The sequence below is a fragment of the Pseudophryne corroboree genome, chromosome 3, assembly GCF_028390025.1.
Source record: "Pseudophryne corroboree isolate aPseCor3 chromosome 3, aPseCor3.hap2, whole genome shotgun sequence".
Classification (NCBI taxonomy): domain Eukaryota; kingdom Metazoa; phylum Chordata; class Amphibia; order Anura; family Myobatrachidae; genus Pseudophryne; species Pseudophryne corroboree.
In genome coordinates, this window is record NC_086446.1 from 500,223,382 (window position 1) to 500,237,076 (window position 13,695).

At 48.0% G+C, this 13,695-nt stretch overlaps 1 protein-coding gene across 1 annotated transcript in view; it reads left to right on the forward strand.

Annotated features, from left to right (window-relative positions):
- The window catches only part of TBCD (tubulin folding cofactor D), a 707,681-nt gene that overhangs the window by 373,670 nt on the left and 320,316 nt on the right, over positions 1 to 13,695 (forward strand). Inside the window, exon 17 of the mRNA XM_063961004.1 lies at positions 12,231 to 12,260. Coding sequence (XP_063817074.1) covers positions 12,231 to 12,260 — 30 coding nt within the window. The remainder of the gene's footprint in view (positions 1 to 12,230; positions 12,261 to 13,695) is intronic.

Here is a 13,695-nt window from a genome sequence, read left to right on the forward strand (position 1 = left end):
ACACACAGGTGTTATACTGAGACCAGCTATTGCTTCAGCATGGATGTGCAGTGCTGCAGCTGCGTGGTCAGATTCCCTGTCGGATAAATATTGATACCCTAGACAGGGACACTATATTGCTAACCGTAGAGCATATTAAAGACGCACTCTTATACATGAGGGATGCACAGAGGGATATTTGCCGGCTGGCATCTAAAATAAGTGCAATGTCCATTTCTGCCAGGAGAGGGTTATGGACTCGGCAGTGGACAGGAGATGCAGATTCTAAAAGGCACATGGAAGTTTTGCCTTATAAGGGTGAGGAGTTGTTCGGGGATGGTCTCTCGGACCTCGTTTCCACAGCAACAGCTGGGAAGTCTAAATTTTTACCCCATGTTCCCTCACAGCCAAAGAAAGCACCGTATTATCAGGTACAGTCCTTTCGGCCCAATAAGGGCAAGCGGGTTAAAGGCGCGTCCTTTCTGCCCAGAGGCAGAGGTAGAGGGAAAAAGCTGCAACATACAGCCAGTTCCCAGGAGCAAAAGTCCTCCCCCGCTTCCTCTAAGTCCACAGCATGACGCTGGGGCTCCACAGGCGAAGCCAGGTACGGTGGGAGCCCGTCTCAAAAATTTCAGCGATCAGTGGGCTCGCTCACGGGTGGATCCCTGGATCTTTCAAGTAGTATCTCAGGGGTACAAGCTGGAATTCGAGACGTCTCCCCCCCCCCCGCCGTTTCCTCAAATCTGCCTTGCCAACAACTCCCTCAGGCAGGGAGGCAGTGTTAGAGGCAATTCACAAGCTGTATTCCCAGCAGGTGATAGTAAAGGTGCCCCTACTTCAACAAGGACGGGGTTACTATTCCACAATGTTTGTGGTACCGAAACCGGACGGTTCAGTGAGACCCATTTTAAATTTGAAATCCTTGAACACGTATATAAAAAAATTCAAGTTCAAGATGGAATCGCTCAGGGCGTTTATTGCAAGCCTGGACGAGGGGGATTACATGGTATCACTGGACATCAAAGATGCTTACCTACATGTCCCCATTTACCATCCTCACCAGGAGTACCTCAGATTTGTGGTACAGGATTGTTATTACCAATTCCAGACATTGCCGTTCGGTCTATCCACGGCTCCGAGGGTCTTTACCAAGGTAATGGCCGAAATGATGATACTCCTTCGAAAGAAGGGAATTTTAATTACCCCATACTTGGACGATCTCCTGATAAAGGCGAGTTCCGGGGAGCAGTTGTTGGTCGGGGTAGCACTATCTCGGGAGGTGCTACAACAGCAAGGCTGGATTCTAAATATTCCAAAGTCACAGCTGGTCCCTACGACACGTCTACTGTTCCTTGGGATGGTTCTGGACACAGAACAGAAAAAACTGTTTCTCCCGGAGGAGAAGGCCAAGGAGCTGTCATCTCTAGTCAGAGGCCTCCTAAAACCAAAACAGGTGTCGGTGCATCACTGCACGCGGATCCTGGGAAAGATGGTAGCTTCCTACGAAGCAATTCCATTCGGCAGGTTCCATGCAAGGACCTTTCAGTGGGACCTGTTGGACAAGTGGTCCGGATCGCATCTTCAGATGCATCGGCTGATAACCCTGTCTCCAAGGACCAGGGTGTCTCTGCTGTGGTGGCTGCAGAGTGCTCATCTTCGAGAGGGCCGCAGATTCGGCATACAGGACTGGGTCCTGGTGACCACGGATGCCAGCCTTCGAGGCTGGGGGGCAGTCACACAGGGAAGAAACTTCCAAGGACTATGGTCAAGTCAGGAGACTTCCCTGCACATAAATATTCTGGAGCTGAGGGCCATTTACAATGCAAAACCCCTGCTTCAAAACCAGCCGGTACTGATCCAGTCAGACAACATCACGGCGGTCGCCCATGTAAACCGACAGGGCGGCACGAGAAGCAGGACGGCGATGGCAGAAGCCACAAGGATTCTCCGATGGGCGGAAAATCACGTGTTAGCACTGTCAGCAGTGTTCATTCCGGGAGTGGACAACTGGGAAGCAGACTTCCTCAGCAGGCACGACCTCCACCCGGGAGAGTGGGGACTTCATCCAGAAGTCTTCCAACTGATTGTAAACCGTTGGGAAAGGCCACAGGTGGACATGATGGCGTCCCGCCTAAACAAAAAGCTAGAAAGATATTGCGCCAGGTCAAGAGACCCGCAGGCGATAGCTGTGGACGCTCTAGTGACACCGTGGGTGTACCGGTCGGTTTATGTGTTCCCTCCTCTTCCTCTCATACCAAACGTACTGATGATAATAAGGAGAAGAGGAGTAAGAACTATACTCATTGTTCCGGATTGGCCAAGAAGAGCTTGGTACCCGGAACTTCAAGAAATGATCTCAGAGGACCCATGGCCTCTGCCGCTCAGACAGGACCTGCTGCAGCAGGGGCCCTGTCTGTTCCAAGACTTACCGCGGCTGCGTTTGACGGCATGGCGGTTGAACACCGGATCCTGAAGGAAAAGGGCATTCCGGAGGAAGTCATTCCTACGCTGATTAAAGCTAGGAAAGAAGTAACCGTAAACCATTATCACCGCATATGGCGAAAATATGTTGCGTGATGTGAGGCCAGGAAGGCCCCAATGGAAGAATTTCAGCTGGGCCGTTTCCTGCACTTCCTACAGTCAGGGGTGACTATGGGCCTAAAATTGGGTTCCATTAAGATCCAGATTTCGGCTCTATCGATTTTCTTCCAGAGAGAACTGGCTTCACTACCTGAAGTTCAAACTTTTGTTAAGGGAGTGCTGCATATTCAGCCCCCTTTTGTGCCTCCAGTGGCACCTTGGGGTCTCAACGTAGTGTTGGATTTCCTAAAGTCACATTGGTTTGAGCCACTTAAAACCGTGGAATTGAAGTATCTCACGTGGAAAGTGGTCATGTTGTTGGCCTTGGCTTCGGCCAGGCGTGTATCAGAATTGGCGGCTTTGTCATGTAAAAGCCCTTATCTGATTTTCCATATGGATAGGGCAGAATTGAGGACTCGTCCCCAATTTCTCCCTAAGGTGGTATCAGCCTTTCATCTGAACCAACCTATCGTGGTGCCTGCGGCTACTAAAGACTTGGAGGCTTCCAAGTTGTTGGACGTAGTCAGGGCCCTGAAAGACTGACTCCCTATTTATCCTGTATGCGCCCAACAAGTTGGGTGCACCTGCTTCAAAGCAGACTATTGCTCGCTGGATCTGTAGTACGATTCAGCTTGCACATTCTGCGGCTGGACTGCCGCATCCTAAATCAGTAAAAGCCCATTCCACGAGGAAGGTGGGCTCTTCTTGGGCGGCTGCCCGAGGGGTCTAGGCTCTACAACTTTGCCGAGCAGCTCCTTGGTCGGGGTCAAACACATTTGCTAAATTCTACAAGTTTGACACCCTGGCTGAGGAGGACCTAGAGTTTGCCCATTCGGTGCTGCAGAGTCATCCGCACTCTCCCGCCCGTTTGGGAGCTTTGGTATAATCCCCATGGTCCTTACGGAGTCCCAGCATCCACTTAGGACGTCAGAGAAAATAAGAATTTACTCACCGGTAATTCTATTTCTCGTAGTCCGTAGTGGATGCTGGGCGCCCATCCCAAGTGCGGATTGTCTGCAATACTTGTATATAGTTATTGTTTAACTAAAGGGTTATTATTGTGCCATCTGTTGAGAGGCTCAGTTGTTATCATACTGTTAACTGGGTATTGTATCACGAGTTATACGGTGTGATTGGTGTGGCTGGTATGAGTCTTACCCGGGATTCAAAATCCTTCCTTATTGTGTCAGCTCTTCCGGGCACAGTATCCTAACTGAAGTCTGGAGGAGGGTCATAGTGGGAGGAGCCAGTGCACACCAGTAGTCTAAAGCTTTCTTTTAGTTGTGCCCAGTCTCCTGCGGTGCCGCTATTCCCCATGGTCCTTACGGAGTCCCAGCATCCACTACGGACTACGAGAAATAGAATTACCGGTGAGTAAATTCTTATTTCTCTGACGTCCTAGTGGATGCTGGGAACTCCGTAAGGACCATGGGGAATAGCGGCTCCGCAGGAGACTGGGCACAAAAAGAAAGCTTTAGGACTACCTGGTGTGCACTGGCTCCTCCCCCTATGACCCTCCTCCAAGCCTCAGTTAGATTTTTGTGCCCGACCGAGCAGGGTGCAATCTAGGGGGCTCTCCTGAGCTTCTTAGATAAAAGTTAGTTTTAGGTTTTTTATTTTCAGTGAGACCTGCTGGCAACAGGCTCACTTCATCGAGGGACTAAGGGGAGAAGAAGCGAACCTGCCTGTTTGCAGCCAGCTTGGGCTTCTTAGGCTACTGGACGCCATTAGCTCCAGAGGGATCGAACACAGGCCCAGCCTCGGAGTCCGGTCCCAGAGCCGCGCCGCCGGCCCCCTTACAGAGCCAGAAGCAAGAAGAGGTCCGGAAAATCGGCGGCAGAAGACATCAGTCTTCATCAAGGTAGCGCACAGCACTGCAGCTGTGCGCCATTGCTCCTCATGCACACCTCACACTGCGGTCACTGATGGGTGCAGGGCGCTGGGGGGGGGGCGCCCTGAGCAGCAATATTAACAACTTGGCTGGCAAAAATACATCACATATAACCCCCAGGGCTATATTGATGTACATTAACCCCTGCCAGAATCCATAAAAATGCGGGAGAAAAGTCCGCGAAAAAGGGGCGGAGCTATCTCCTTCAGCACACTGGCGCCATTTTTCCCTCACAGCTCCGTTGGAGGGAAGCTCCCTGGCTCTCCCCTGCAGTTAATACACTACAGAAAGGGTTAAAAAGAGAGGGGGGGCACAATTTAGGCGCAGTATACATATATATATATGCAGCTATGAGGGGAAAACACTTTTTATAGGTGCTATCCCTGTGATATATAGCGCCCTGGTGTGTGCTGGCATACTCTCCCTCTGTCTCCCCAAAGGGCTTTGTGGGGTCCTGTCCTCTATCAGAGCATTCCCTGTGTGTGTGCTGTGTGTCGGTACGGCTGTGTCGACAGGTATGTGGAGGATAATGAGGTGGAGGCGGAGCGAATGCCTGTAAATATATTGTCACCCCCTGCGGGGTCGACACCGGTGTGGTTGAACTTATGGAAGGATTACGTGAAAGTGTCAACTCCTTACATAAAAGGTCGACGACACAGAACAGCCGGCTACTCAGCTTGTGCCTGTTCCAGCGTCTCAAATGTCATGGGGGGCTCTAAAATCGCCCGCTACCTCAGATAACAGACACAGATGTCGACACGGATACTGACTCCAGTGTCGACGTCGATGAGACTGGTGTACCCTCCAAATAGGTCCACCCGTTACAGGATTGAGGCAATGAAAAATGTATTACACATTTATGATTATACCCCAGGTACCACATAAAAGGGTATTGTGTTTGGTGAGAGAAAACTATTAGTAGTTTTTCCTGCATCTGAGAAATTAAATGAGGTGTGTGAGGAAGAGTGGTCTTCCCCCGGTAAGAAATTGATAATTTCTAAAACTGTTATTGGCAGCGTACCCTTTCCCGCCAGAGGATAGGTCACGCGGGGAAACACCCCATAGGGTAGATACAGCGCTTACACGCTTATCAGAAAAGGTGGCACTACCGTCTCCGGATACGGCCGCCCTGAAGGGACCTGCTGATAGAAAGCAGGAGGTTACCCTATAAGATATAGTCACACATTAGGGCATTATATTGCGACCAGCCGTTGCTTCGGCATGGATGTGCAGTGCTCCCGCTGCGTGGTCAGATTCCCTGTCGGAAAATAACTATGGATAGGGACAATATTTTGCTGAAAATAGAGCATATAAAAGACGTGGTCTTATACATGCGTGATGCACAGAGGGATATTTGCCGGCTGGCATCAAAAATAAGCGCTAGGTCCATTGCCGCCAGACGGGGGTTATGGACTTGGCAATGGTCAGGCGATGCCGACTCGAATCGGCACATGGAAGTTGCCCTATAAGGGGGTAAAACTGTTTGGGGATGGTTTTTCAGACCTCGTTTCCACAGCTACTGTTGGGAAATCGATTTTTTTGCCACAGGCTACCCCGCAACAAAAGAAAGCACCGTATCATCAAGTACAGTCCTTTCGGCCCCAGAAAAGCAAGAGGGCTAGAGGCTCATCCTTTCTGCCGAGAGGCAAAGGTAGAGGAAAAAGCTGCAACACACAGCTAGTTCCCAAGAGCAGAAATCCTCCCTGCGTCCGGTAGGTCCACAGCATGGTGCGGGGGCTGCTCAGGCGGACCTGGGTACGGTGGGGGCCCGTCTCAGAAATTTCAGCGGACAGTGGGCTCTCTCACATGGATCCCTGGGTCCTTCAAGTAGTATCTCAGGGGTACAGGCTGGAGTTCGAGACGTTCTTCCCCCCGCCGTTTCCTAAAATCTGCCTTACCGGCACCTCCCTCTGCTAGGGAGACGGTGTTGGTGGATATTCAACACTATAATCACAACAAGTGATTGTCAAGGTGCCCCTCCTTCAGCAAGGAAGGGGTTACTATTCCACAGTGGTTGTGGTACCGAAACGTTTCGGTGAGACCCGTCTTGAAATTAAAATACTTGAACTTTTATATCAGAAGATTCAAGTTCAAGATGGAATCGTTCAGGGCGGATATTACGAGCCTGGACGAGGGGGATTACAGGGTCTCCCTGGACATCAAGGATGCGTACCTGCATGTCCCCATTTACCCTCCTCACCAGGAGTACCTCAGATATGTGGTACAGGACTGTCACTATCAGTTCCAGACGCGGCCGGTGGAGTTGTCCACGGCACCGAAGGTCTTTACCTAGGTAATGGCAGAAGTGATGATACTTCTTCGCAAGAAGAAAGTTTTTATTATCCCGTACTTGGACGATCTCCTGATAAAGGCGAGGTCCAAAGAACAGTTGGTAGTGGGGGTAGCACTCTCTCGGGAAGTGCTACAACAGCACGACTGGATTCTCAATATTCCAAAGTCACAGCTGGTCCCGACGACACGTCTTCTGTTCCTGGGAATGTTTCTGAACGCAGACCAGAAAAGAGTGTTTCTTCCAGTGGAAAAAGCCGAGGAGTTGTCATCTCTAGTCAGAGACATCCTAAAACCAGGACAGGTGTAGGTACATCAATGCACACGAGTCCTGGGAAAAATGGTGGCTTCGTACGAAGCATAATTCCATTCGGAAGACTCCACGCAAGGACGTTCCAGTGGGACCTGTGGGACTAATGGTCCGGGTCCCATCTACAGATACAACAGCGGATAACCCTGTCAGCAAGATACAGGGTGTCGCTGCTGTGGTGGCTGCAGAGGGCTCATCTACTAGAGGGCCGCAGATTCGGAATACAGGACTGGGTCCTGGTGACCACGGATGCCAGCCTTCGGGGCTGGGGTGCAGTCACACAGGGAAGAAATTTCTAAGGAGATTTCGCTTCACATAAATATTCTGCAGCGAAGGGCCATTTACAATGCCCTAAGCCAAGCAAGGCCCCTGCTTCAGAACCAGCCGGTACTGATCCAATCAGACGACATCACGGCGGTCGCCCATGTAAACAGACAGGGCGGCACAAGAAGCAGGATGGCGATGGCAGAAGCCACAAGGATTCTCCGATGGGCGACCTACACCCAGGAGAATGGGGACTTCATTCAGAAGTTTTCCAAATGCGGGTAAACCGTTGGTAATGACCACGGGTGGACATGATGGCGTCCCGCCTCAACAAGAAGTTGAAAAGATATTGCGCCAGGTCAAGGGACCCTCAGGCGATCGCTGGGGACGCTCTAGTGACACCTTGGGTGTACCAGTCGGTTTATGTGTCTCCTCCTCTACCTCTCATACCCAAGGTACTGAGAATAATAAGAAGGCGAGGAGTGAAAACCATACTCGGGGTTCCGGATTGGCCATGAAGAGCTTGGTACCCGGAACTTCAAGAGATGCTGGCAGAGGACCCTTGGCCTCTGCCGCTTAGACAAGACCTGCTGCAGCAGGGACCCTGTCTGTTCCAAGACTTACCGCGGCTGCGTTTGACGGCATGGCGGTAGAACACCGGATCCTAAAGGAAAAGGGTATTCCGAAGGAAGTCATCCCTACCCTGATCATAGCCAGGAAGGATGTCGCCGCAAGACATTATCGCCGCGTTTGGCGAAAATTTATTGCTTGGTGGGAGGCCATGAAGGCCCCGACGGAGGAATTTCAACTATGTCGATTCCTGCACTTCCTGCAAGCAGGGGTGACGTTTGGGCCTCAAATTGGGGTCCATCAAGGTCCAGATTTCGGCTCTGTCGATTTTCTTCCAGAAAGAACTGGCTTCACTGCCTGAAGTTCAGACTTTGGTTAAAGGAGTACTACATATTCAGCCTCCTTTTGTGCCTCCTGTGGCACTTTTTGGATCTCAACGTGGTGTTGGATTTCCTAAAGTCGCATTGGTTGAGCCACTTAAAACCATGGAGCTAAAGTATCTCGCGTGGAAAGTGGTCATGCTGTTGGCCTTGGCCAGGCGTGTGTCAGAATTGGCGGCTTTGTCATGTAAAAGCCCTTATCTGATTTTCTATATGGATAGGGCAGAGTTGAGGACTCGTCCTCAGTTTCTCCCAAAGGTGGTCTCAGGTTTTCACTTGAACCAACCTATTGTGGTGCCTGTGGCTACTAGGGACTTGGAGGATTCCAAGTTGCTGGACGTAGTCAGGGCCCTGAAAATTTTATTTTTCCAGGACGGCTGGAGTCAGGAAAACTGACTCGCTGTTTATCCTGATGGCACCCAACAAGCTGGGTGCTCCTGCTTCTAAGCAGTCTATTGCGCGCTGGATTTGTAGCATTATTCAGCTGGCGCATTCTGCGGTAGGATGACCGCAGCCTAAATCAATAAAAGCCCATTCCACAAGGAAGGTGGGCTCATCTTGGGCGGCTGCCCGAGGGGTCTCGGCTTTACAACTTTGCCGAGCAGCTACTTGGTCAGGGGCAAACACGTTTGCAAAATTCTATGAATTTGATACCCTGGCTGAGGAGGACCTTGAGTTCTCTCATTCGGTGCTGCAGAGTCATCCGCACTCTCCCGCCCGTTTGGGAGCTTTGGTATAATCCCCATGGTCCTTACGGAGTTCCCAGCATCCACTAGGACGTCAGAGAAAATAAGAATTTACTTACCGATAATTCTATTTCTCGTAGTCCGTAGTGGATGCTGGGCGCCCATCCCAAGTGCGGATTGTCTGCAATACTTGTACATAGTTATTGTTAACTAATCGGGTTCTTGTTGTGAGCCATCTATTCAGAGGCTCCTCTGTTATCATGCTGTTAACTGGGTTTCATATCACAAGTTGTACGGTGTGATTGGTGTGGCTGGTATAAGTCTTACCCGGGATTCAAAATCCTTCCTTATTGTGTACGCTCGTCCGGGCACAGTATCCTAACTGAGGCTTGGAGGAGGGTCATAGGGGGAGGAGCCAGTGCACACCAGGTATTCCTAAAGCTTTATTTTTGTGCCCATGGTCCTTACGGAGTTCCCAGCATCCACTACGGACTACGAGAAATAGAATTATCGGTAAGTAAATTCTTATTTTTTTTGTGCTGCTGTGTATCCAGCACTTCACACAATGTACAAATTGCGGTGCAGCGATATAGAAGTGTGCTGCTGTCAGTTACTTAGGGGCTGATTCTGAGTCGGAAACAGCATTGTTCTATGGATATATTTACTAAGGTTCAAGTTTATAGAAGTGGATCAGATTCCATCTTTTATCTTCTAGAAGGTACTAGATAAATGATAAGTAGAATCTGATTGGTGGCTTTGGGCAACATCTCCACTTCTATAAATCCGCACCTTAGTAAATATACCCCTTAGTGTCCCGCACCTGCAACTTCATGCTAAATGCTAGTATAAGCTCTTTCCTTTGCATCTGAATGTTCAAGGACTGGGATGCTCACTTTGGGCGTCTTAAGATGCTACCATCGGATGCACCTTCGAAACTTGCACCTGCTCTATGCTAGGTGCAGAATCTCAGTCAGAGTATGGCCTCCAGTGTAACAGATTAAGCATGTGAGTTTGCAACCAGTAATGCAACTCGCCTGTGACTCTCCCATAAAATGCAATGCATCTGAATACCCACCTCCACACTCAATACATTTCTGAGACCATGTGTCTCAATTGTTCCTACAACATTGTGCAGCGTTTTAGTAACTTTGATTTATGCACAGTTTAAATAAATCTACCATTGCGTCAATATCGACATTGTGTACTATTTATAAATTAGACTCCTAATGTTGAGACAGCTATGCACACTGATCTGTACAACCAGTTTGTCCTTTTTCGACAGAAGAATCCTTAAACAACTGTTTTTGTGGAAATGACTGGCAGTCCATAGACCAGGGGTGGGGAACCTCCGGCCCGCGGGCCGTATAAGGCCCGCAAAGCCGTTTGGTCCGGCCCACCCGCTCCTCTCAGTGAGACACGCCACCGCACAGTCCGGCGGCAGCGTGTCTCAGCTGTCAGCACACGGAGGAGAGCGCGGCTATTGTTGGGCGGCGGCGTGTAGGACTTGAAAACAGCCGCCGGTTCGTGAGCCAATCAGGAGCCGCGGCTGCCGGTCCGCGAGCTCTGATTGGCTCTCGAAACGGCGGCTGGTTTCAAGTCTTACACGCCGCCGCCCAACATAGCAGCGCTCTCCTCCGTGTCCCTGCCGAAAGGAGCAGTAAGCGGGACGGGGGGGGGCGCATCTGTATACCTGGCACTGTGGGGGGGCATCTGTATACCTGGCACTGTGAGGGGCATTTGTATACCTGGCACTGTGGGGGCATCTGTATACCTTGCACTGTGGGGACATCTGTATACCTGGCACTGTGAGGGGCATTTGTATACCTGGCACTGTGAGGGGCATTTGTATACCTGGCACTGTGGGGACATCTGTATACCTGGCACTGTGGGGGCATCTGTATAGCTGGCACTGTGAGGGGCATTTGTATACCTGGCACTGTGGGGGCATCTGTATACCTGGCACTGTGGGGGCATTTGTATACCTGGCACTGTGGGGGCATTTGTATACCTGGCACTGTGGGGGCATTTGTATACCTGGCACTTTGGAGGCATCTGTATACCTGGCAATGAGGGGCATTTGTATACCTGGCACTGTGGGGGCATTTGTATACCTGGCACTGTGGGGGCAATTGTGGATCTGGCACTGCACTATTGGGGGCATATGTGTATCACGTCCCATTTTAACTGGCCACATCCATTTTTTGGGCGCGCGCGGGGGCAGACTTGTATGGCCCCCGAAGGTTTTATAAATATCCAAATGGCCCTCGGTAGAAAAAAGGTGCCCCACCCCTGCCATAGACCAATCCTGTTGGCATTGATGACTTAATGATTGGGTGTAGTGCAAAATCTGGAATTGGCCAACTGAGGATCTCTTCTATGTGTTCACTCTTCACCTATTGTTGTTATTAATATTAATATCAAGAGCAGTGGATAACCTGTCCCTCACAGACAGTGCTAGTTGGGGATGGTGTACATTCTAAAAAATATAAGAAAATTCTGCTGGTTCGTCTGCAAGGAGTGATTAGTCTTTTAATCATCTCAAGTGCACTTTTGACAGTGTGGAGAATACTTATGTCTAATAGACTTTGGTTTCTGTAAATATGCAAAAATGCTAATTAGGTCTGGAAATCCTAATCTGCACACATTTTCACTGCACAATTCTTCAGGTGCCACAATCACATTGACAGTGACCTCAGAACCATAGTTTGACACTCACAGGTTGGCTACTATTTTTGACAATCGGTTGTGAAGGAATGTGTGCTTATATTTTGGGGAGCAGCAAAATAAATAGAATGTATTAAAATACCAGTTTTGTTCATGCAGAAGTCTGAACTACAGTAGTAGCAATATGTCTTTGTTACTAGATCAACTAATGCTTTATGTTTTTGAAAATGCACACAACTCCATAGAAAAATGGACTTTATAGGTGGAATTCAATTGTTTGAAAAGTTGGTTTGGGTGTCTGTTTTTCCCCTGTCTATTAGATAGGGAAAAACAGACACCCAACTGACTTTTCAAACAATTGAATATCCCCCATTGAATTTATTTACAAGCAGAAACATGATTCACAGTCGGCATAAAGCGTGGATTTGCAAACTGGCCGCCATTTTATGTCACATTGACAGCGTCCACTGTAGTGTTTCAAAAACTATAGATACTTAATATGAGGATGTGAGCCACGGGTCAGTTATAAAGCAGCCTGCTTGTTGTGAATTTCTCTGATGGTGTTTGGTTATAAGCAGAGGTGTCTCATTTTGCCTTGTTTGTTCTTTGTTCCTCAGGCAGCCTTCCAGGAGAATGTGGGGAGACAGGTACAGTAACTTACCCAGCGACTTGTCTTAACACCTTGTGTGCGGGCAGGAAAACTGCTTCAACTTCCCATTCCACTAGTTCATTACCCTTAATTAGTTATCCCATCCTGACCCAGTTTTACCAACAGTCATTTGTTTCGCTAGTGTCAGCTTTACCTTCAAGTGCTTGTTTTCCTCCTGTTCTGTTGGCAAACTATTATTTATTGAACCAGCAACATGACTGAGGCACTGCCTCTTTATATACATATGCTACATATACATATGCTGCATTCTTATGAATGCTCATCTAACAAAAATAGCTGCTTCCACTCTGTGATTACAGGTGCACTTTAATGGCAATAATAGGAAATGGCTAATATAACTATATTACTAATTATAGAATCCTAATAAAAAGATGTTGTTTACGTTATGGACAGATTCATCAAAAATCATTATCTTTTTTAAAAAAAAAGCAAAGTAAAATAATAAAAACGAAACTAGGGGTCCATTTTAAACACGAAGGAATGCAAATAAACCCAAAAGTGTTGGAATCTGACTGAGCGTGAAAAATTATCTGTGCATACATAAAACATATGAAAATGCATCTGTGTGGTAGATATTTTAATGCAGGTGCATCAAAGGTCAAGTAAATAGCTGAACATGATATTGAAGAGCAACAATAATGCTCTGCGTTACTTTCAGGTTTCATATTGACAAGAAATGTAACCCCTGACCTATTGCAGATGCTTCCATAATTCAGCATACTGTTTTAGTGTATAAATGGTTCATTCATTTGTGTTTTACACTACAGGAAATACAGGTTGAGTATCCCTTATCCAAAATGCTTGGGACCAGAGGTATTTTTGATATCGGATTTTTCCGTATTTTGGAATAAGTGCATACCATAATGAGATATCATGGTGATGGGACCTAAATCTAAGCACAGAATGCATTTATGTTACATATACACCTTATACACAGAGCCTGAAGGTAATTTTAGCCAATATTTTTTGTAACTTTGTGCATTGAACAAAGTGTTTCTACATTCACACAATTCATTTATGTATCATATACAGCTAATATACACAGCCTGAAGGTCATTTAATACAATATTTTTAATAACTTTGTGTATTAAACAAAGTTTGTATACATTGAGCCATCAAAAAACAAAGGTTTCACTATCTCACTCTCACGCAAAAAAGTCCGTATTTCGGAATATTCCATATTTCGGAATATTTGGATATGGGATACTCAACCTGTATTTATAGTTGTGTAATAACAGTCATCAGATCACCAGTTCAGAGTGCTTTATTTTCTGGATGCAGAACTATTATTACCTCAGTACTGTAAATGCCACCAGAAACTCTGGATAAAAGCATTTGGCTCGTGTACAGTACCAACATTACAGCTTGGAATAATGGATTAAGAAATGTTTTACCTCCTAATACTGTGATCG